Genomic DNA, 24,767 nt, shown 5'->3' on the forward strand with positions numbered 1-24,767 from the left:
GGTTAACCCTGTGGCTCGAATGTTTCTGGACGTTAGATGCCCTCTAATCAGCTTTACGCTCTATCAGCACACGTTCTGGCAACATGCATCCATTAAACAAAGCCGCTGCCCCCATTTTTAAAGTTTTTCTTTTTTTTCTTTTTTTTTTTCCATTTTGGTTTTCTGGAGACTCACTCACCGTTTTTGTATGCGATGTTGCTTCTTGTTTGTTAGTCAGAGAGGACATGCAGTCCATATTGGTAATGAGATTAAGTCAGCGAGAGAAGGCACTCGCACCAATCTGCAGGTCCCATGACGCATTGAGGCCAGTTCTTCCTGGACAGACACTGCTCTTTCTGTGTGTGTGTGTGTGTGTGTGTGTGTGTGTGAGAGTGTGTGTGTGAGTGTGTGTGTGATATGGTGAAATTGTATTTGTCATGCTGGTGCATTGAAAGCATCTGACATTTTGTTGATATAAACTTCTTCAATCCACAAGTGACCATATTTGGTCAAGTCTGCATTATTGCCTTTTTTTTATTTCAACAATGAATATATAACCAGTGCAAGTTTTAAAATAGATACCCACCGCTTTTAGTTTCGCATATTTAGTTTCTTTGCAAAGCTGCTACGATATTGTATAGAGGTGCTTAATAGCATGTAGCCAATAGATTACAGCAGTAGGAAATGTTTGATTTCATTGACTTTCTCAGCTAGAAATGGTGAAATATGTGTGATATTAATCAGTAAATGGTTTTCAGCATATTTTACCATGTGTAAATGGCACATTAAGTTATTTAATTAACTTTTTAGGAACTTTGAAGTTCCAAAGTATGCTTAAGAGATTTGTTTTTTCAACTAATATCATATAAAGGGTTTAATATCCATTATGCCCATGCTGATTTGTAGTTTCACTTGTATTTTGTGTACTGTGATCCCACAAAACTGAAAGATGAAAATCACATATTAAGAAAACATGATGTTATTCATAATCTATGCCTTAGAAACAGGAACACTTTGTAGATAATAGAAGATCTTTCTCAACATTTGACTAATATTTATTTCAAACATACTGTAATTCATAATTAGTAACTATGTTAATCAAAAATTTTTACAATCTTCCATTAAGTCTTTATAACACAGCAAATTATTAATACAGCATTGTATTGCTGTATGTTCAGTACTCCTTACAGATTGAGCATTGAGTGAAAATATAATCAAGAGGTCAAGTGGAGGTGACATATTCTCCCGGTTTGGCGTCTCTTAAAATGTGTAAAATAAAATGTTCTGAATTGCAGGAACTCTGACTCAAAACGAAATGGTGTTCAAGCGGCTGCACCTGGGGACGGTGTCGTACGGCATGGACACCATGGATGAGATACAAAGCCACATAATCCAGTCGTATGCACAGGTGAGTAATCGCATTACTGTAATGCGATGAAAAGCTTATGTTAGCTACCTGAAGTCTTTATGGATATTCAAACAAAAAAATAGGAATGAGAGCATCAGGTGATGCATCTTTATACTGACTGTAATGAATGACCTTCAGCAACATCTGGAGGTTACATCTGTACATTTTCACATACTTTAGTGGGGGTCTTATGACAGGTTGATATTCTGATCAATAAGCAGGACCATCTCTTGGAGGCTTTGGACGGCGCTGACACTTTGAGTGGTTCTGCCTATTTTCAGGCCTTTTGGCAGAATGACACCGAATACAAATATGTACCATACTTCACTCAGTGTTCTTCCCACTTCATCCCGCCTCTCTCTGCAGATCAGTTTAATCAATTTTTATATTTAGCTAAGGATGCTTTTTCCAGGAAGGAAGCCCATATTGTTCATTCATCATGCGGCGTCCCTGAGAGGCTCCGCGTACTGTAAGCGAGTGTTTTCCTCGCTGGGTGGCTGAGATCTGGCTGCAGCCGTGACAGAATGATATTGTTCCTTCTCAGCCAGCTCCGAACAGCTGGTGGAGGCTGAGGCCATCTGCCCCACGCCCTTATGTGTAATCCCAGCTAATGAAAAATGACGAGGCTCTTTAGTGCTGAAGCATGGCAAAGAAGCAATGGCCACTACTCGGCTGATATATGCTTTACTGCAGCCGTACTGATGTTTGGAATTAAAAGCTTGTTACTCAAAGACACGGGGAAGCTCGCAGAAAAGTTTTGCATTCAGTGACGCTTCAACAATGAAAGACGACTCTGAAGTGTGAATGTTGTGAGGTGATGGACAAGATGAGACACAATAGAAGACAGGAAATTGAAAATACTTGACAAAAAAAGAATAATTACTAAACTATCACGAAGGCAAACAATTATGATATGTTAAAGTGACGAGGGCCTAATGTTGAAAACGACAAAAAAACTCGATTTATAACATAAAACTCGAAATTGGAGAAAGAAAAACACAAATAAAATGGTCAAAATACCTTAAAAAGAAGTTTTGAAGGACAAAATTAAAGCAAACCAAACAAGAATAATAGCTAATAAGTGTTAACATACAGGCTACCTAACATTTAAATGTTTCGTTTCTTTTGTGTTGTCTTGTTAATAGACAACTTTTGTTTTTTACTTTAGCACCATTAAATGCCGAGATAAAGAAGTTTCAAGCTTTCGTTTGAAACGTTTTTAACTCTTCAGCAGCCGCTTGAGGCTGAAGGACGTCTCACTCGCTGGTCTGTGGATCGTTCAGTCACTCTGGATGAAGGTTGTGGTCTCGTGGCTGTACTGTACTCCATGACCCGCTCCTCCGCCCGAGCCTGGCAGGCCGGACCGTTAATCATCAGCCAAAAATGCGACGCTTCAGTGGAGCGCGACGCCCCCGCCACACACGGCTGGCACGGCGCACCGTCAGCCCGCTTTTTAGCCGCCACTCGGTCAAACCGATGGGAAAATGGGAAAAACCTCCGAGACCCTCGAATCAGATATAAACGGAAGATCCACACTGCGATCTGCCGCTGCCCCTCCATCGGTCACTGCACTGGAAACTGACGTCCTTCGTCTCTCAGGTGCCTCCCCAGCCGGCCGGCGGGAGCGCGAGCGGCACCACGCCCTCGCGGAAGACCCAGTCGGGGGGTCCGAAGGTCCGAAAGAGCGTCAGCAGTCGGATCCACGAGGCGGCGAAGGCCATCGCTCTGTGTCACAACGTCACCCCCGTGTACGAGTCGCACGCCGGCGCGAACGGAGAGGCCGAGTCTGCAGAGGCCGACCAGGACTTCAGCGACGACAACCGCACGTACCAGGCGTCCAGTCCAGACGAGGTAAATGCCGATCTCAGAAGAGTTACGAATGGCTTTTTGTTTTTCGCGGTGATTCAAGACCATGAACCTGTTAGAAGGCTGTAATTCAGATCATCGGAAACTAAATCTTCAGAAGAACGATTTTGATTTAGTGACTTTATCCAATATGTCAAAATGAGTAGAAAGAAAAAAATGCACAGATTTCATGTTTTATAGCTTTAAAGATCATTCTCTTGAGTTAGAATGATCAAAATGTGTAAAATGCCAGAAAATGTGTGGACAGATCCTCTATTTGGTTGTGTTCTCTTAAATTGGTTATTTAAAAACAATCTCCCTAATTATAGTTGATTCCCAGACACACTAAACATGTTTTTAAATAGGAGATTCTGTAAATTGCACTATAAGATAGATGGACAGTGCAAAACAAAAATGTAGTTGCAGCTTTTTTTCCTTTATATTTAAAAGTTAAAACCAAACTTAAATACATATCTATTATTTGCACTAATTTATTATTAGTAGTATTTTTGATAAATAATGTAATAAGTGGTGAAAACAATTACAACAAACAAAAATGACACCATAAATGAACTTCTGCAGTTGTTTTTCTTAGTAATAAAATCTAAACCTGGTTTGTTTTAAAATTGGTTGTCCTGGTGCTTGAATTTAGTTTTCTTTGTCCTCCGTTAAAAAAAAAGCCATGTCATTACTAACAGTTTAGTTTAAAAGCTTTCTGGAGTTGGTGTGCCATTCTGTACATTGATGAGTTACAGTATCGTCAGCATTAATCTGAGATTTATGGGTTCATAGACACCCTTTCAATAAAAACAGAGAGTCAGAGAGTTCGGACATTTTAGTAAAACTCCAAATGAAACGGTGGCACATTCAATCAAACATTTGTTGAATTTCAAATAATTGCTGTGAACATGAGAATACATCTGCTTTTCTGCTACAAAGGTTTCCTTTTTATACAATTATCTGATAAGGAATGATTTTGTCATTTTTGAATCCAGATAATAGTTTTAATAATTCCAATTATTTTTAGGTTTCTTTTTTCCCGCAGAAATTAATCTCTCAAGCTAGCATTTATGTTGTTGTTGTTTTTTTTTTTACAACTTTGCGACTCTCTAAATGTTTAGCAGTGACCTTAGATAACCCTGTTTGATCATGATAGTCATTTCATGGACAGAAAAGTCAGAGGTTGCTGGAGGTGAAGCCATTTAATTGTCTGTATTTACTTCCTGAGGATTTACAGCCTCCGCTGAAGGAGGAATGCGGCTCGATCCCCGACGGCTTCTCCTCAGCTTCTGGTTGTTTCTTGATGTAACCCAAGAATCGGCGTCTGTAAGACCGAGGCGATACAGTAAACCTCACATAGAAACCTTTTCTAATCATGCTGCGTTAACTTATCTGTAGAGAAATCCGAGGAGAGCGATGATGATAATTAGATACCGAGGACACGGGAGGGGAAAAAAAAGAAATATTCATCAGGAAAAGTTGGAGCCGGTCGTTATTGAAGGGTGGTTTAATGTATATTGAGGTGGAGTTAATCTACACACGCGCTCCTAGCTCAACACCATTGGCATGTTTATCACCGCTGACACCTGAAGGTTCGTAAAGCCTTTTGTGAGAGCCGCACACTTTCTGTCCAACGCCGAGTCGACTCCAGCAATCAAAGTGAAGATAAAAAAAAAATTAAAAAAAACCCAGCAGTATAAGATAAATCTCATTTTCCTTTTTGTTAGTCTGTCCTCCCCCTTAGTTGATGTATATATTTATTTATCTCCCAGCTCACTCGATGCCTCCGCTGTCCTCCCATTGTTTCACACGGCCCAGATTGATCAATATTTAATTTTCTCCCGGAGACGATGAAAGGTGGAGGTCTGATAGTTGGTGGAGCGCTCCCGTCGCCTTATACGCCGGTCTTTGTTCCTCCCCGTTCCTTTATTTCCCTCTTTCCCTCGTAGCACCGCAGGCTTTTTTTTTTATTGACCGCGGCGTCAGAGCTCAGCCACTGTACCTGCCGTTAGAGAATCCGCCTGGCCCCCCCCCCGGACCGCTCCTCTGTGATGAGGCCTCATTAAGGAAATGAGCTGGACCCTTTACCGAGGTCAGGACGAGGGTCGTCTCACCCCCCTGCTCAGCGGTGCTCCGAGCAGAGTCCTCCCGTAACCTTTGACCTCTCCATAACTTCTGCCAGGATATTTGACTTGTCGCCTTAATGGCCGCCATGTTCACGCTAATAGGTTCTTTGTCATTTTTTTTTTTACATTTACGTTAATGTTTTAGTGCAACGATGCGGAAAATCACATAGGGGGAGGGTTTGTCCTTATTTTATCTTTTCATCATTTCAAGAATAAAGTCAAAATATAATTTTCGAGACTTAAGATTGAGCAATTGAGGTGGGTAAAAAGATGTCGGTTATATCTTGTTACTAACATTGACCATGTTGTGTAAATGTCTAAAACACTTTATATTGCGATAAACCTGCAGCAGAGATGTCAACAAGCCCGTCCAGTCCGCTCTCGGCTTCGATTCTTATATTTTCGTGGCGAGCTCAGCTGAAAGGATCGATCCTGTTCAAGGTGGCGTCGCTTTCTTGCGAAGCGGCCCGGCTTCTGTTGTTACTGCTACAGCACAACGTCCACATGCCGCTCGTATCAAAGCTTTAAATAGTTTACGAAGAGCTGCGAAGATGGAGTGAAGAGGTCGGTGTAGGATCCTCCGCACATGTTGTGTGTCAGTTCATGTGTGACCCGTTTGTGTAGCGCCCCCACGCACACACACACACTCATACGATAATGACACACAGATGTGTGTTAAGTAAATATAGGCAGCCCTTTTTACAGAGCTCAAGGGGAGGGGGGTGGGGGGGGGCAGGAGAAATGATGGGGTATTAACAGGAAGTTCCAATTTGTAGGTCAGAGTATAATAACAACCTTTGAGTGAGCAAATTGAAAATGAACCCATTGAGAATTGAGTCGTGTGCAGCTGAACGCTCGCTCAGGGGGCCGCAGTTCCTGCTGGGGAGAGAAAGAGGAAAGAGAAACAGAAAAACACTTATCTGGAGCTGAATGAGACGACTTCAGCGGCTCTGGAGGTTCCCGTAAATCTCCCTTGTCCTTTAGCTGAGAGTGAGATTACATTCGATAGGCTTACAGTCAACAAGCAGAGTCGTTTCTACATGGAAATAAATAAAATAAGATGAAGCTCAATAAACTAGTTTGTTGAAGAAATCTTTGATTTAATTTGTGGTTTGTGCAATTTTTGAAATGGGGAACGTGGATGAAAGCTATTTTCTAAATCCACTCCATCCTGAAGTGCCATCTTCTGTAACATCATAAAAAAAAAAAGTGCTTTTGGCATTATTGTAGAAGATTATATGCTTTTTTCTATTTGTAATCCATCTGAGTTGCGTTTGACTATCGAGAGACAGGAATCCTATTAACTCCCACATTTATTCCTGTTTGATGCCAGTCGTAAGTTGTATTATTAATTAGTTAATTAATTAATTATTTAATTATTAACGTGTGTTGTTTGTGCACTATTTGCACAAACAACACATCAGATGACTGAGTGGAGATATTCAAGAGTGTGGAACCAAACTTTCACAGACATCCAAAGAGAAATCTTTAAACAATGACCTTTGGTCATTTTAAGGTTATTTAACAGACTTTATTTTAAAGGTGTTTTTTTTTAAATCCTTGTAATTTCCTGAAATAAAATCTGGAGTTGAAATAATCCCTATCAAGTCTTAAGGTGGCTAACGAAGGAACATTGTTAATATTGCACTCTTGTGTTGTCTGAAGCTGCCATTGACATCGAGCGAGAGTGCGTTTTTAAAAGCGTTGGTGGAGGTTCTGTCTCACGCGATTGTATTATGATTGTGCGAACCCCCAGGTGGCGCTGGTGCGGTGGACAGAGAGCGTCGGCCTGACCCTGGTGAACAGAGACCTGACCTCCCTGCAGCTGAAGACTCCTTCTGGACAGATTCTCTCCTTCTACATCCTGCAGATCTTCCCGTTCACTTCCGAGAGCAAGAGGATGGGCATCATTGTGCGGGTGTGAAGCTCATTTGTTTGTGTGTATCTGTGTGTGTGTGTGTGTGTGTGTGTGTGTGTGTGTGTGGTCTCGATCCTGAGTTGTGCTTGTGACTCTTTCTGCCATTACTTAGTATGTTTTTACATCGAAAAACTTTCATTTTCACATCAAACTCCGTGATGCTTTCTGCCCTTCGTTACCAACTGCAGTAATTTTGAATGTTAATCTTGTTCAGGAGGAATCAACAGGAGACATCACTTTCTACATGAAGGGTGCAGACGTTGCCATGGCGAGCATCGTCCAGTATAACGACTGGTTGGAAGAAGAGGTAAAAAAATTTAACGGTTCAGGGTAAAGCAGAGATCCAAGAAAGACTTAAAGACATTAAGAGTTTGAAAAACATTATGTCCTGCAAGCAGTTTTGAATGAAAAGGTGTCTTTGTCACAGACACTTATATTAGAGATTTTCTTTGTTCTATATTCAAGCGAAATGTGTTATTTTTTCCCCAAAATATATTATTCTTAAGTGGAAAAATATTGAAGGACTTTGTATTTTGTTTTGTTTTGTTTTCTCCATTCCATTCCAGTGCCCTTCAAAAGGTCAAGTGCTTAGGTTTTCAATAGGCATAAAGAAAATGACAACGGTGTAAACAGTTGGCTTCCAGTTGAGCGCAGCTGCGTACACACTCCCCTTAATCAGGACATTTCATCAAGTGAGCAACAGGCCGTCTACACCAGTTTATTGTGCGACGGTGTCGTGTGCATATGTTCATAATTTTATTGGCATTATTGAGTCATTTAGCACCGCGGGCAGTTTTTGATTTAATTAGTGACCTAGATAAAGTTGTGGTAATTACAGAATGTCATATTCCTGAACAATGGTGCTAATGATGTCCTCTTGGCTGTAATATCCTGCTGTCAAATCAGCCGCCGCCGCGCTCACTCTGCCTGTCAATAACCAATCAACAGGGCAGATTTGCCCTATTGGTGTTTTCATATCAAAAAATAAACCGCCATCCATCCCCTCATTTTACTGTGTCCTCTGAATCTCACCAGAGGGGACGTTATTCAATATTGATTTCTTTTGGTGTTGGTAACAATATGCCGTTATTGACAGTACTGTACATGACGCACATATGCAGCTGCAGCTCTGATACAGTAGATCTGCTCTAATTTGTGATAATCAGATATACCCTATAGTTGTGCTATAGCGAGCACGACTTCGATTATATAAGCTTTAGACTTGAAGCTTATGTGCATCTGTACACTGACATAACTCTTTGTCCTCTGCTGTTTCAGTGTGGGAACATGGCCAGAGAGGGTCTGAGGACTCTGGTAGTGGCCAAGAAGTGTCTGTCTGAGGAGCAGTATCAGGACTTTGAGGTATGGATGAACTTTCTCCGGGACATGGAGACATGGTACTGGTAGTGAGATGGTCCTTTGTCTTGGGTGGGCAATATAAATGTGTTTTTTTTTTGTGTCTTTCTCGTCTTATTTTCTATCCTATAGGACTGAATTACATTGAATCTACAATGCTTTTTTGCATTACTGCAGCCATTTTCAAAATTTTATATTTATTCTTGCCAGCATCAAAATACTGTCACATTTGGCTGACAATGCATTCACTGTTATGCACCATGAGAAATATTGGCGCCTGTGAATTAATTTTACACATCTAATGGCAACAGTCTTAACAGCTGTGCATCACAGCATTGCGGTTTTGAACCCAAATTATTATTTTTTTTTTTTACACCACAATTCTCTCCTCACGGTGCCTCTCGTTTCCTCCTCTCACGTCGTGCAGAATCGCTACAACCAGGCAAAGCTGAGCATCCATGACCGAACCCTGAAGGTGGCAGCGGTGGTGGAGAGTCTGGAGAGGGAGATGGAGCTCCTGTGTCTGACCGGCGTGGAGGATCAGCTGCAAGCGGACGTCAGGCCCACGCTGGAGCTGCTCAGGAATGCTGGCATCAAGGTCGGTGTTCACATCTCGAGGGCCTTAAAAGACAATTCTGGTCGAGCAGGTCGACATCCAGAGGTTGGGGGTTCAATCCACAGCTGTGACGGTAAAGCTCCCGTCACAGCTCCTGCACTTAACTCGTGTCACGTGTGACTGTTTACAACTCTACTTTGTTTGTAATTTGAATTAAACCATTTTTTTAAATTTGTTTTGTCCTCTGCTGAACTAAAATTAGTCACTGTGAGAGGAAAAGTATTTTTGTTTTCTGTACCAGCGATGAAATTCACACCCTGTCTCCATGCTTTTACTTAAAATTTGCTAAAAGCAAGAAGATGCTTGTGAAAATGAAAGTTTACTTCCTATTATCAGTCTAATTCTTCTCCTTTTTCTCTCAGATCTGGATGTTGACCGGGGACAAGCTGGAGACGGCCACATGCATCGCCAAAAGTTCCCACTTGGTCTCCAGGAACCAAGATATACACGTCTTCAGACCGGTACTCTCTCTCTCTCTCTCTCTCTCTTTTCCCCACACCCCTCACTGTGTGTTGTTCCCATAATATTCCCAGCACAGAAAACTAAATGTTCCTGCTGCTAATTGTATTTTGTGGCTCTCGAGCAGGTCTCCAACAGAGGAGAGGCCCATCTGGAGCTCAACGCCTTCAGAAGGAAACACGACTGTGCTCTCGTCATCTCCGGAGACTCCTTGGAGGTACTACAGCTCTGCGCGGCGCACAGCGACATTTCCATGCACGGCAGATGAGGCTGAGCGTCGAGCCAAGCAGGCAGGGAGAGCATGAAAAGTATTCCTCGGCCAAACTTCCAGTACCTCGGCGGTTCAGTCGAGGTCCTCCGGATTTCGGGGACCGAAGCCAGATCACAGAAACAAATGACACATTGATAAGATTTTAGTTTTGGACTCAAGTTCCATGCGTTTTTCCCCTCCCTCTCTCTGTGCTGTCACAGGTGTGCTTAAGGTATTATGAGCACGAGTTTGTGGAGCTGGCGTGTCAGTGTCCGGCGGTCGTCTGCTGCCGCTGCTCCCCGACTCAGAAGGCCCAGATCGTGCGGCTGCTGCAGCAGCACACGGCCAACAGGACCTGTGCCATAGGTAAGTGTCGACAGACCGAAGAGCAGCGGGCTCGTCGAGATGTTGCTGAGAACGAGCACCGCTCCGCTCCGCGGACAGCCTGGGAAAATCCACCGGGACGGAAAAATATACCGTGGACCACGTCCCCCAGGAAGGACGATGTATAAAACAGTCCATCGCACAGACTTGATTAAATAACCAGCCCTGTTTCTTACTTCTATCCTTCCATGTTTGTAAGATGACACATCATTTTCCAGTAACTGAGCTGTCACATCCCAGCTGGGACCTTTTAACTGCTCTCATTTTGGACGAGTGGCCCAGCTTGAGTGTAATTCTGCATGTGTCCACTAGATGGCAGTCTCAAACTCACTCGACTGCAGTTATTTCTTCTGTGACCCTTTTAACAGTTTTAAAAGTGTTTGGTTTGCATTTTGTGGCAGGTGATGGTGGAAATGATGTCAGTATGATTCAGGCTGCAGACTGCGGTATCGGAATTGAAGGAAAGGTAAAAAAGTACTCAAACTTCATCAACATTGAGACTTTCATTCAGGCCGCAAAGATTTACTTCAAACTTGTAAAGTTTAGAGAAAATGAGATTATTGTCATTCGACACTGAATCGCTTCCTGAAGGCCTCAGGTGGCACTAAACTGGAGAAATAAAAAAGATCCTGTGACCCTCCAAGTTACACATTGAGTACATATTGAGTTTTGTATTTGTATTAGAAGGAAACTTTAAAGACAAGATGCAATAAAAAAAAAACCAAAAAAACGAGCAAAACAAAATCTGCATTTAATAAAATAAGAAAAAACTTTCAATAAATAAACATGAGCAACAAGTTACTTTAATGAGAAGTTATGTGTCTAATTTCCTGGAAATCTGAATTAAACATTTCCAGCCCTGGTTTGAATTAACACACTCTAAGTATGGAGAGTTTGTGGCTCGTCAACATTTAAAAGCTGCTTCGCCTCTTAAGTTTTGGATCGAGCGAGAACTGAAATAACATGTTACCTGGAACCAGATTAATTGAGGGTTTTTTAAGCGAACCCCTCGATGTTGACGCTTTAATCGGTTTTGGAACAGGAAGGGAAGCAGGCGTCGCTGGCCGCAGACTTCTCCATCACTCAGTTCAAGCACATCGGCCGTCTGCTCATGGTTCACGGCAGGAACAGCTACAAACGCTCGGCGGCACTCGGCCAGTTCGTCATGCACAGAGGAATGATCATCTCCACCATGCAGGTACCGTGAGACGACCGGCAGCTTGGTAGCACATCGACCTGAATCATTTTGAGGTTTTTGTTTTGTTTTTGTCTCCAGGCCGTCTTCTCTTCTGTGTTCTACTTTGCCTCTGTACCCTTGTACCAGGGTTTTCTTATGGTTGGGTACGTACATGTTCTAACCCCCCCCCCCCCCCCCCCCCCCCCCCCCGTGCTTCAAGTGTCATTGGACACACATTTCATCGCACATCTTCCTGCTTCTGAACCTCCAGGTATGCCACCATCTACACCATGTTTCCCGTCTTCTCCTTGGTTTTGGACCAAGATGTAAAGCCAGAGATGGCGCTGCTCTACCCAGAGCTTTACAAAGACCTCACCAAGGTAGACGGAAATTACCTTTCTTGATCGTCTCACATTGTTATAAATACAAATGATAGAGCGTTATAGTCAATGTGTGTAACTTTAATGCTTTACCGACTAGTTTGATTGTGCTGAAAATATAGTTCCACTGAGCCACTTTCACAACTGTTCTACTGATATCCAGACCTGATAGCACATTGTAGTATATTTGTGTGAAAACGGACAGATCTTATATAACATCGTAACAGATGTTATTTCATGGAGGATGACCAGTGGTATTCTCCTCACCAGGAGCAAGTTTATCAATTGTAAACTATAGTGTCTATAGTTCAAAAAAACTATAGCCAGCTTCTCGCTTCTTGACTATAGTAACTGTAGTCAAGGTACTTTAAAGAAAATATAAATCCACTTTGTGTTTTACTGATAAAACCTGTTGCTCTTTTGTTTTTTTTTAGGGGCGATCGTTATCTTTCAAGACTTTTCTCATTTGGGTTTTGATCAGTATTTATCAAGGTAAGATTTCGTGTTCCGATAAACATGCACTGTGTGTGTGTGTGTGTTTTTTTTTTTTAAGAAATTCCACGTCAACATTACAGTATCTTTAAAGAATCTGCAGTCGGGGCTTGTCGTCTGTTGAAGCAGCTCCTCAACTACCATTTCATCGTTTGTGTGCGGCGTCTCATGCCAGGGTCCCCGGGCCCCTTCAAACTCTCAGACAGTCTGTTTCTCAGTATCTTAGGTTTCAAGCCGCCATCCGCTTTTACATGCGAGCTTTTGTCTGTCCAGTAAATCGATATTTCTGTAATCGCTAAGCCATGCGGCGTGTGAGAAAGATCTATGTTCTTGCTCGAGCGTGACTTCCTGACAGCTCAAGGTTTTTAATTAAAGGCTGTCCCGGTGGGGGCAAAAAAAAAAAAAAAAAGAAGAAAAGAAAGAAAGAAACATAAAGACGATATGAGAGGAACAACAGCACAGGAGGAAAATATTCTACCTCAACTTATTACAGAGTTTGAGTCGCAGGAATGTAACGTATGGAGCAATTATGTGCTCAGTCCGAGGCAGTCCAGCTTAATTTGCGTGGCGTTCTGATTAAGCGACGGCCACCAAGACGTCGGAGGCGCCCAGAGCGATGAGCGAGCGTCTAGACGCATGAAGATGTTTAATAATATCGCGACTTCCCGTTATCTGGCATGAGGCGGAATGACTGGGGCTTGTTGTGAGGTCCTACATAGGCTGCTGCACAGGCATGATTTGACAGGCATGACTGAATATTTCCAAGGGCACCGATCATTCTGATTTTCTGTTTCTTTCCCGCTGTGCGCCAGAGTTTCCTAAGTTCTCCGCTCAAATCTAACATTTGCCGTTGCCTCTCGGATCATTCCGAGCAGATTTGCACATTTCTGTAAAAAACCTGTAAAAAAAACTGCTCACTACAGACCGGCCAGCTCCCATGATGCCACTCTTTCTTTTATTTTTTTTAATTCTTTATTTATGAGTTTTTATATTTGGACACAATAAAACATACAGAACATTGTCGAACAGGGAGTGACCAGTAGATAACAATTAATTCTCAATTAAAGAAAATATATCAACAATAAAGATGAAGATGAGAAAAGGAAAGACTAACTATAGTCTACATTTTGAGTATGTAATTGGGCCTTTTTGCAGTGGTGTGTGTCGCCCACTTGCCCCAACATGCGTCAAACCAACCATGTTTATCATTAACCAAAGCAGTCAACTCTTCCATCCTGTAGATTTCCAATGTGGTTTCCCACCATAATGTTAAAGTTGGTATGTCCAAGGATCACCGTTTCTTAGTTATAGTTTTTTTTGCTTGCTACCAGCAAGGCACTAAGCAAAACTTATTGATGCCACTCTTTCAACGGTGCTTACGTCTGCTGGCTTGTAGCATCAGTTTTTGGTAATTTGACACCAGCGGAGCTGTTGTCTCTTTCTGTTTATGTCGGCTTGTTCAAACTGTTGACATGAACCTGGAACCTGAGCTGTACACGTGATTCACCTCATTATTTTGCAGAGTTAATGCCGACATAAGACATATTTAATTCATATATTACGTATGTAGAAAAACAGCGACGCCTGTTGCTGTAGTTATTAGTGACAAGTCTCACTTTTTGTCCGATTTTGCTGAAATTGATGGGTAAAAAAAATGCGCCAAGCTTGTTTAAAGTGGGTTTTCACAGTCCGCTCGTCACGTATAAAGGATTTATTTAGATACTTAAGAAGCTCAAAATGCTCAAAACTTTCTGAGCCTTCATCCTGCAAATCCCACGGGTGACAAAGTGGAGAGTATTTAGTGAACTGGCACCACTCTTCCATTCCGGGAGCGTCGAAAACGAGGTGAAAAGTCTTCAGTGCAGAAAAAAACGAGCAGTTCGAAATCCCCATTCAGATGTCGTTTTGGTTACGTTCCCCCCCCTTCTCGCCACCAGGGGGCATCCTCATGTACGGCGCCATGGTGCTGTTCGAGTCGGAGTTCGTGCACGTGGTGGCGATCTCGTTCACGGCGCTCATCCTGACCGAGCTGCTGATGGTGGCGCTGAACATCCGCACGTGGCACTGGCTCATGGTGGTGGCGGAGTTCTTCAGCCTGGGCTGCTACCTCGCCTCGCTCGCCTTCCTCAACGAGTACTTCGGTGAGTTTGGGTTGTTCTTTCCGTCCTCTTCTCTCTCTCTCTTTTTCCTTCTTTTCTTGTCTCACCGTTTCTGCTGCACTTGTTTGCTTCTGTACGTCCGCACAGGCATAGGCAGGGTGTCGTTTGGAGCTTTCCTCGGTAGGTCCGCTGCCGCTGGTTTCGTCCGTCATCCATCTGTTTTTCAGTTTTCCTCCCAGTGCTTGTTTTGTGTGATTATTTCATCATTGTTGTTCTCATTTTGTATTCGCTGTCGTGTTGAGTTCCATTCATGTTAGCGCCGTGGAGAAAACACAAAACTCAATGTTGTGTTCAGATCCGTTCATTCAAAAAAAGACCTTGAACACTTTGTTTGATGTCTTTTAGTATTTTTTTCACCAATTCACCAGTTTACATTTCCTATGCATTCATGATTGTAAATATTGATGTTTATTATTTACAATCAGTAATATAATTTTTCTTTAAAAAAAAAAAAACGTTTATTCCTTCATTCACTCAAATAAAGTAATTTGTAATTATGACCACAGGTAAATTAAAAAAGGTAAATAACACCAGTTTATTACAAAATATGTATTCAATATTTTCATTAGAATATATTAAAACTATATAATTTATTTGAGATTTTCTTCACCTGAAAACCAAAATTTATAAGAACAATATGAGTAAAATACCTAAATATTTCACTTTGTGTAAAAATAAATAAATGATTACAATACAGTAAAATGTCATTCAAAATAAAATTACACCGAAATAGAATTTTTAAAAAAAATACTGTATTTGTTACAAAAAACGGGTTCAATGACGACGAACACGCGATGGCTTTAGCTGCAGAAAGATGTGCTTTTATTTACAAAATATTTAGCAAAAATCAAAACAGTTTGACATCCAGTGGAATAAAAATAAACAAAAACAAAAACTGTGTTTTTCCGAGGCTTCAGTTCTTCTCAGTCAGGCTTTGATACGATTGGCTCCTCCCCTTTCGACCGACCATCTTCACAACCTTTTGGAAGTATTTTTCCCTCAAAACCACAAAACGGCAAAGAAATTCACCGTGCGGGAAAATAATTCTCCAGCCATGAAACATTCCTGACACATATTCCCCTTCATGTGCAGCAGAGACGTTCATGCTCAGGGATGACATTTTATGATGCGACAGCCGCAAACTAAAAAAAACAAGAACGGGTTGTGATGACGGCAAGTTTATAGATATGAGGAGACGTATCGATGTCCTTACAGATTGAAAGCATTCAAAACACCGAACCGCTCTGATCGAGCGGCTTTTATTTTGCTGTCGTTTTTTTGTTATTTCCATTGTCAAAGTGCTCATCGATCAGTTTAAGACCACCTTGTGGCAGAAGTTGGTATTGCAGCTCAGCTGCCGTTCATTATTAAAGACGTGGTCGTGTCCCGGCAGACTTGTCCTTCATCACGACCTGGCCGTTCCTGTGGAAGGTGTCCGCCATCACGCTGGTCAGCTGTCTTCCCCTCTACATCATCAAATACCTGAAGCGCAAGTTTTCACCTCCCAGCTACTCCAAGCTGTCGTCGTGAGCGCGGCGGCGGCCGCTACGCCCGCTTCAGGTTCGTACTCGGGACACGCTTTTTTTTTTGTATTTTCTCAGCACTTTTGTCTTCGCCCCGCCGGTCCTCGGTGGAGGACGTGAGGGGGGGGTGGCCACTGGAAGGGGGAGGGGGAGGGGGGGGGGGGGGGGGGGGAGTCCACTACTCCCCGGGTTCACGCCAGTCACACTTGGGATTACTTGAAAAGACGGGGCGCGACGTGAAAAGACTCGCGGCGAGAGGTGGAGGCCCGGTCCCTCGCCGCCGCACTCCGAAGGCCTGAAACACTCGACCCCCCCCGCTGAAGGGGGGGGGGTCAACCTGCCTTCTTTTTCAAAGCTTTTTCGACCAATTCAGCTTTGTTTTATACAATCCGGATGTATTTTCTTTCCATGGTTCACTTTTTTATACGTACGTGCTGTTTTTTTTGTTGTTGTTGTTTTTTGTTGTTTTTTTTAATCAAAAGGTGTAAATTACAAATGCTGGCCTGCGAGAAAACGACTTGTTTTTGTTGTGTTGCTGTAAATAAAGTTGTTCCACGCAGCTTTGATTGCGACTATCAGTGTAAAGCCACACTGTACAAATGTGCATTAACCAAAAAAAAAAAAAAAACAAGCGACAATTACGACGACATTCAGCACAAAATTAAATATATCCCTTCGTTTTTCATGCATTTTGCCATGGAAATTCCCTTTTTTTTTTTTTGTTTGTTAATGCAGCAGGTCATTTCTACAGACGAACCTGAGGTTCGTACTCGGGAACCTGAGGTTCGTCTGTAGAAATGACCTGCTGCATTAACAAACAAAAAAAAAAAAAGGGAGGAACGTGAGCGCCGCTCGGTGTTTATTTGAATATTTTGGCCTTGATGAAGCCGCAGACTCACAATCCCGGTCGGCGGCTCACTTTGTGCCTCGTCTTGATGTTTGTCAATTTTGCCGAAGAACCAACAGCAGGAGAAAGAACTCCGGGAGGGTTTCTTGTTTTTGTTTTGTGGCGCCGAAGTCAAAATGCTTTTCTCACTTCACTTGATCTATTAATTTCGACTCGCTGTTTTAAATGCGTTTTTCACCATTCAGCTTTTCTTTTCTTTTTTTTTGACTTGATTCTCTACTGTTCTGTTTTTTACTTTCCAACTCATTTTGACTTCATTCTTGAATTTTCACGCAGATTTAATGTCTTAATGTTAAAAGTCTGTTTCTTCAAGTCAGATAAAAGTTTAAACATTGTTTAAGCTTGTTTTTTCTTAAAGTTTCTCCATATTGTGACTTAATCATTGAGGAAAACTTTATTTTGACGATGTAAAATGTATTCCTACATTTCGGGTTTCATTACTTTTTTAATATATGATTTTTGACCTAATTCAGAAACTTATACCTTTTTTAATTTAATTTTTTTTCATTTTTCATTTTGACTCCAACACTGGAAATATTTTCTATTTGACAATATTCTCACATATTCCCGCCCGAACTCCTGATTATATAATCAATCTGGAATATTTAGTGACTTAATTCTTCAAACTTTAGAAAAAATTTTCAAACTAGTTTTTATTCCCATTTATTCTCATTAATTCCGACTCAAGCCTGACAAACAATTTTGGAATATGAACAAAGAAACTATTTCTAAAGTTAAAAACTTTTATTTTTCGAATTGTTTACATTTTTCGGTCTTGTTTTCCAAAGTCTGCCAGCATTTTAACTTCAGTCCAAACAAAGCAGAACAAAAACCACTGGTTCACCTCCACTGGCTCTCTCTCTCTCTCTCTCTCTCTCTCTGTCTCTCTCTGTCTCTCTCTGTCTCTCTCTGTCTCTCTCTGTCTCTCTCTCTGTCTCTCTCTCTCTCTCTCTCTCGCACAAATCTAAACTTGAATCCTGCTGCTTTTCTCTTTGTATTTCCTGACTTTGTGACGTAGTGAAGCTCCGCCCACCTGCGGCGGACGTTCATCCGTCTCTCCGGGAGGAATGAGTTTTATCATTCCCTCTGTGTGTCGCTCAGTGTTGAAACGATGTTGAAAGAAAAGGAAGCGGAGGTTTTAGATGAAGACGCAGTTTTCCAGGTTTACCGGCGAGGAAACGCTTTGAGTTGGTGACTCTGACGTTTTAATCCAAATTCCATTCGGCTCTCGGAAAAATGGGATTTGCAGTCTTTGAAGGAGAGTTTTTTGTTGTTGTTTTTTTTACGCAGAACGTCGTGTTCCGTGTCTCCGATCCATGTTTGTTGTTGTTGTTTACTCCCGATCGTTCTTGTGAACTTGCTGTCCGATGTCCTACACTGCGATTTCTAACAATGTGTCTGTTATTTATACATTTATTCATTAAAGATTAATAAAAAAAAAAAAACAACGCCCGACTGCAAATTTCTTTCTTTTTAATTTTTAAGTTTGGGCCACATTTTATAGCAGAAACTCTCTAAAACGCTCTACGACATGTTCCAAACACACCAGTGTCAAAGTTTTCAACCCAAACTTTACTTTTCACCATCAAATAAGAGGAACGTCAATACAATTTTAATTTAAAAAATGCTTTATACATTCAAAACATCCTCTGACAGTAAAGCAACAACTGTAAGGAAGTGTGTGGATGATGAATATGAATCAGCTGCAAAGACGTTACCAAAACACAAGAATTAATAGAATAGATTATGCAACAATGGTTGTGACGTTGCTTGGTTTTATGAATGAAAACATTTGTTGTGTCATGATAACCAGCATTATATACAACGATCTGTTACAAAATACTAGTAAATTTGTTGTATATCGTGTTCAGGCTATTTTATAAAATGCAGCAGATTTATTTTTACACGATGGAGTGAAAATATTAGTTTTTGTGGGTTTTATTTAATGTGATGTTTTAAGCCTGAAGAAAACAAGTAACAGAAGATCTAAGATATTTTCTCAGTAATGAAGTAAGTAAATGTAATTTATTTCGCACCGGTCATAGAAATAAACCTCACAAATGACTTCACAATAAGCCATGTATGTAAATGTTAAAAACTGATCAATTAAAAACAAAGTGTTCTGGCCAGAGGGGTTTTTGTTGTTCTGCAGTTTGTCGTGTGGCCACTAGATGGAGACAGAGACTACACACTGGACTCGTGGATCAGTAAAGAAGCATATCAGTTAAATATATTCATTGTTTATCGATGCATCATCACACACGTCAACCACTAAAAAATTTTTCTTGAATTTTCCTTTGAGAAACATTTCATCTGATATGATCTGAATTAATGAACCTTTAGAGATAATTCAAGAAAATTAAGTTAATGCTGTATCGATGTGGATTTATGTTTAACTGAATGTTTAATATATCCTACATAAGCACTCTATATAACCTGAAAGGTCTTGGGAAAGTAAAATAAAAACATTGGCTAGTATTTAAAGCCAAACTCAGCAGCAGTTACTTTAAATTAAAATCTGCATAAGAAATACAATGCACATCTGTTTCAAACCACATTAAACATTAAAAAACGATCAATCATGAAAGCGCTGACTGGACATATAAATATGTGATATTCAACAAAGTCAAGCCCCTCTGTACACAAACGAGGCCCACTCGGCAGCAATTAAGAGGCGGTGTGTTTAAAAGTGAGCACTCTACAGGGGAACGTTTAAAAAAGAAAGTTCCTCTGTAATCTGAGGAAGCCAGAGAACAAACACACAATGTGTTATCAATTTCTGGCTGCGGAGCCGGAAGCACTTTGCGGATGGAGGGCGACCCAGTGATGAATGTGATGGTCCGATGGCTTCAACATGTTGAGATGTTCTCTTTCATCTCCTCCTCTTCCTCCTGCTCTTCCTCACGTCCACTGACGGAGAGGAGCCTCAGGTCTGTGTCGACCGTCATGCCGTTGATGAGGAGCAATAATGTGAAGCACGGGGAACCGAGAGGAGGCAGGAAAACTATTTATTGTCCAACACAGCTGCTGTTTTCAGTTTTCCCCTTTATTTTATATTATCTGATGTTAAGTTCAGGTGTTTTAGTGAGAAACTATCAGTGTTTTATGTTTCCTTTACTTTATTTTGATGTAACAAAATCGTAATATTGAACCCATTTCTAGCTGAAGATGCTCCCTGTTTTAAAGACATCAGAACATTATTTCACACGTTAATTTCATCTAAAGTTGCATCTTCTCCACTTAAACTGAGAGACATTTTAATAAGTTTCTCAAGAAACATGAAAAATAGGAACCAAATATAGAAAATGTTATGTTTTAACGTGCATTGTCTTGTTCTGCTTGTTTTGCAGCCGAATTTACAGTTGAAAGAGGTTATTTAAGTTATTTAAATGATGGAAAAGAGAAGAATCTGCAACGAAACAGCCGAGATCATCTTGCAGCTCTGAGCAGAGCCAGTGAGCCGACGTCATTAATGCTCCACTGCAAGTAAAAAGGAGGTTAGTGAAATAGTAACAGAGTAATAAGTAAATAGTGGATAAATAAGTGCACTGGTAGTTTCATCAATCAGGTCAAAGAGATCAGGAAAATTGAGACAAATATGTTTGATAACAGTGTTATACACCATAAATATTGATTTTAATCATAAGTACGCACATTTATACTCAATACTGGGATTTTTTTATTTTTTTATTTTTTAATATGAAAATGTAATTGAGAAAAGCAAATGAATGGTTCTGGACAGGTTTATCTTGGTTTGATAAATAATTATGAAAAAGGTCATCAACTTATTAAAAATACATATATTCTGACAGCACATTTAATTATCTTGATCAAAATATAAAAAGTGTGAATAAAATCTTGTTTCGGAGAGAAAAAAAGACTCAATGCTTATTAAAGCTTCATAAGACGCAAAGCAGAATATATGTATTTTTTAAATTTCTCTAAACTGCACTCTTTGACAGTCAAATGTGGTTTAAATATGGCGCACTCCCGACACGTTATGGGAAAAACCTACAGAGACGCATCGAACCCGAGTCTCCATCATCTCCCGTCGCGTCCCGCCGACACGCTGAAACATTTCACATAAAACCCAAGAGGTGATTCATTCGTGAAAACCTTGAACCCTGCGTAGCTGGAAGTCCAAGAAAAAAAGAAAAAAAGAAAAACACTTATACAGCAGAACTTTAAGTGGCCTGGATTATTTGTCAAATTAGTATTATTTGCTGGTTTTCATATTCAGAGGAGACTTGCCATTATGATATCTTGTTACTGAGTCGCTCCTGCATCCAGATTCCCTCTGACCAGGATTGTTATGAAATCCCTCCTTCACCCTGTTTGACTTAAGAAACACCAACCAGGAGGGATTAAGTTACACTTAACGACATTCCCTGACTGGCTCCACCGGGGGGAAGGAAACTTTTCCCACTTTTAAATATAAATCTGCATTAAGAGATATTCTGAAACTGCTCAGATAAAAAAAAAAAAAAAAAATCTTCATTTTCAGTGAGAAAAATGCTCCAATCAACTTTTCCACTTTACATTTGCTTGTTTAAACTAGTTTAAACTATCGCAGTTACTTTCCTGTTTGCGGCAAAGAAGTAACTTGGAACAAAAACACTAATTAATAATGTTGACGGAGTGACATTAGTGCTACTGTACAGTAGAGTTCGCTTCTCTTAAGAATTTAGTTTTTAAAAAAAATCAACATTTGCTTTTAAATTCTTACTATTTCTTTGGTTATTTGGCCGGACTGGAGCTTCTTGATTCCACGGGGCTTTTTGTTTGTGTGTGACGTCAGGGTAAAGGTTAAGGTTAAGGTTAGTCAGCTCACGTTGTAAAACACACAGTCGGTAAGTAGAAGCACTAATTCCGAAGTTCAGCTGGTGACTTATCACGGCTTAATTTTCCTTCCCTGATCTTTCAACCCTCGTGGTTTCCTGAGCGATCCGTCACGTAGCGGCTCTCGTCCCTCCTGAGGGTTTTCCTTGTTCTAAACTTAGCCGTGTCTTTATTTGCACTCTTGTTTTCACATTTTCTAAAAAAAATTTTAAATTTGTTTTCACACTTGCCTGTTGCAACCTCTAAACATTCTCGGCGAGGATGTTTGCAGAGCACAACGGTTTTGAGTACAGACTTCCTGGTGTCGCTGACAGGCTTCTTCTGGGGCCCACCGTGGCGCGAACCACAGCAACAAATGGCCGCCGCGCCGCGCCGCCCGCCAGCCACACTGGCCTCTTTCTTGCTTGAGCGAAACGACCTGGTGGGGGCGGAGCCTGCGGGGAGCTGCAGCAGCAGTGGAGGGACAGAAAGCGTGTTGCCTCGGGGGAGCTGTTGCTCAGTGTCGTGCCTGAGCTTCACGCTGGCTCTGGGACCGAGAACATGACCCTCCCGGCCTTCTGCGAGCCGAGCCCCCCCCCGAGCCCCAACCCCTCCCTCGCCTGTAACCAGGCAACTGGGCTTCACAACAGGAAACAGAGCAGGGGATTCCGTCACAGCGGCGAGAAAAAAGGAGAACATTGATGGGAGTCAGGAAGTCTGACTGTAAGAGAGAGCAGGGTGTGTGTGTGTGTGTGTGTGTGTGTGGGGGGGGGGGGGTCGACGCTTCAGTCTTCATGTGACAAAACCAGAAATATCCATTAATGGACTGCACACGTACATTTTCACCTCTAAAGACTCGTCTTCAGGCAGATAAACATTCAGGTTAAATAAACAACGCAAGCATGTCGTCGTTTAAACGGAGCTCACTTTACAAACACGTCATGTTGATTTGTGACGTCGTATTTAACAGCATATCAACCAAACATATTGTATTTTGATGAATTGCCGTACATCGTATTGTCATTGTATTGTATTGCAAAGTGTCACACAGTTTCTAAAGTTAAGTCTCAGTACTTAAAATTACGTTTTTGGCTTCTCCAAAAGTCTGATGCAAAGGTTTTTTTTTTGTTTGTTTTTTTTATTGGGCCAGTGTTTTATTTTTCAGAAAGATGTCATATCATACTTCATCACTGCATGTTTTATTTGATTTCAGCTTTAAGTGCCTTTCTCTCTCGCGTCTCCAGTGTCTTTTCAGGCCGCGGCGATCATTGCCAGTTGGAGGTTCCTTCATGTCCCGTGAAGCCAGTTTTCTGGTCGCAGTCTGAACTGAACTCGTGGTCGAATGGGACTATTTTTAATGTTTTATTATTCCTCATCAAGAAGCACTTTATAAAAGAGCAGTTATGAGTGCACATATGGCAAGAGGTGAGGGGCCCAGAAACACAAAGACGCACAGTAATCATTTTTCCAAAACAAACAGGTGATTCAGCAGCGGGAAGGCCAAGAGTCTTCTGAATAACGTTCAAACACCGTCCAATGTTCCATCGTGTTTTTGTCCGGGTCCACAATCAAGCCAGGCATTTGGGGGTTTTTTTTTCTTTTTTTTTCTGAGGGTTTGAACTGTGGAAAGAAAAGCGAGTTGAGGTCTTTTCCACCTTGCCGGGTCCAAACCGCGTCATACCGGGCAGGGAGCTCTCGAGACGCTTGGCAGCGGATGCGTATGGGAAAGGAGGAGGACGGCGGAGGCCAAACCCCCCCCACCCCCGCCCCCAACCCCTCGATGCTCCACAACGCCCCCGTGAGGCAGCAGTGAGGGAGGTGCACGGCGGAGGCAGTGACGGGCGGGGATCTACGGCCTGATTGAATTAGAAATGTGTGTCACTTATTAGTCAAATTGTTGACTGTGTCCCCCGGAGTTCGTCTTGCTCTCACTAAGCTGCGCCGATGTTTTAACCGAGGCGACACTTACCTTGTTTACCAAATCCAAGAGTTTCTTAAGAAGTACAGCGTGCGATTTGTGAGTACCGACATTCCCTTCCAGTTTGTTCTTGGTACAAACAAAGAGGTAGAAGCAAACAAAACAAATGTTGATGGAACTAATACCAAACTGCTTTAGCTCTGGGATGAGACAGATTGGACTCAATCCCATAATGCTTTGCAGTGTTGGCCATTCGTAAGATGTGAACATGATCCCGCTCACAGCGGAATTGAAGATTTGTTTCCTGGACTAATCAGGCTGCAGAAACACGTCGAAACCGAATCATGCAACACCACAGAAACGTTCTTGTTCAGATTCCGATCAGGACGAGACGATAATATGATTCAGAGCAGCTCTATTTCACATTACCATCATCATTTTACGAAGCTTGTTGCTGCTGACTTAAAGGCTCATTTCAGAGTTTCTCCACTGGAAGATCACAGTTAAAAACTTCTTTTGAAAGCAGGACTATAAAGATGTTCTATCCTTAAACACTTGTGTCAACTGACTTGAGTTTATTAGAGACAGGTTCTTACGAGTGCTGCGAGTCTGAAGGTTTTGATCTGGACTCTGATGTGGCTCCGTCAGACTCGTCCTGAAACACTTGAAAACATCTCGACGGTTCAATCAGACCCGCGTCACTTTGCATCGGCGGCTTCGCCGCTTTCAAAGACTTTCCTCCGGCCGTTCTGGAGCGTCTCCGTTATCAGTGCAGGATGTCGACGGTGTTTCTCATTACTGGCTCTGCTCTTCTTCTTGTTGTGGCTCTGGGTCTGTCCGGTTGCCAAGGTGTCCACTAACCATGGCCAGGCCTCGCTGGAAACACCACCAGCCCCCCCACCGGCTCCTCTCTGACGTCGACGAGTCAATCAGCAGGGCGGCTATTTATGAACAGCATGTCGGTGGAAGTGTTTACGGCGGCACATGTTTCGGTTACGCTGCGGAGCGGCAAAACACCCACCCGCCCCCCCGAGCCCCGTGAGAGATTTCCA

At 41.8% G+C, this 24,767-nt stretch overlaps 1 protein-coding gene across 1 annotated transcript in view; it reads left to right on the forward strand.

Moving 5' to 3' along the window:
• atp9b (ATPase phospholipid transporting 9B) overlaps nt 1-16,162 on the forward strand; it is a gene marked incomplete at its 5' end in the record, with an annotated part of 39,235 nt that extends 23,073 nt beyond the window's left edge. Inside the window, 16 exons of the mRNA XM_080516002.1 lie at nt 1,275-1,387; nt 2,987-3,238; nt 7,115-7,276; nt 7,491-7,583; nt 8,555-8,638; nt 9,060-9,230; nt 9,611-9,709; nt 9,835-9,924; nt 10,179-10,323; nt 10,743-10,807; nt 11,384-11,539; nt 11,618-11,682; nt 11,790-11,898; nt 12,333-12,390; nt 14,328-14,531; nt 15,943-16,162. Of these exons, the coding sequence (XP_080372128.1) occupies nt 1,275-1,387; nt 2,987-3,238; nt 7,115-7,276; nt 7,491-7,583; nt 8,555-8,638; nt 9,060-9,230; nt 9,611-9,709; nt 9,835-9,924; nt 10,179-10,323; nt 10,743-10,807; nt 11,384-11,539; nt 11,618-11,682; nt 11,790-11,898; nt 12,333-12,390; nt 14,328-14,531; nt 15,943-16,079 (2,003 nt within the window). The 3' untranslated portion in view covers nt 16,080-16,162. The remainder of the gene's footprint in view (nt 1-1,274; nt 1,388-2,986; nt 3,239-7,114; nt 7,277-7,490; nt 7,584-8,554; nt 8,639-9,059; nt 9,231-9,610; nt 9,710-9,834; nt 9,925-10,178; nt 10,324-10,742; nt 10,808-11,383; nt 11,540-11,617; nt 11,683-11,789; nt 11,899-12,332; nt 12,391-14,327; nt 14,532-15,942) is intronic.
• Between the last annotated feature and the right edge of the window lie 8,605 nt (nt 16,163-24,767).

Source organism: Blennius ocellaris, assembly GCF_963422515.1.
Source record: "Blennius ocellaris genome assembly, chromosome: 20".
Classification (NCBI taxonomy): domain Eukaryota; kingdom Metazoa; phylum Chordata; class Actinopteri; order Blenniiformes; family Blenniidae; genus Blennius; species Blennius ocellaris.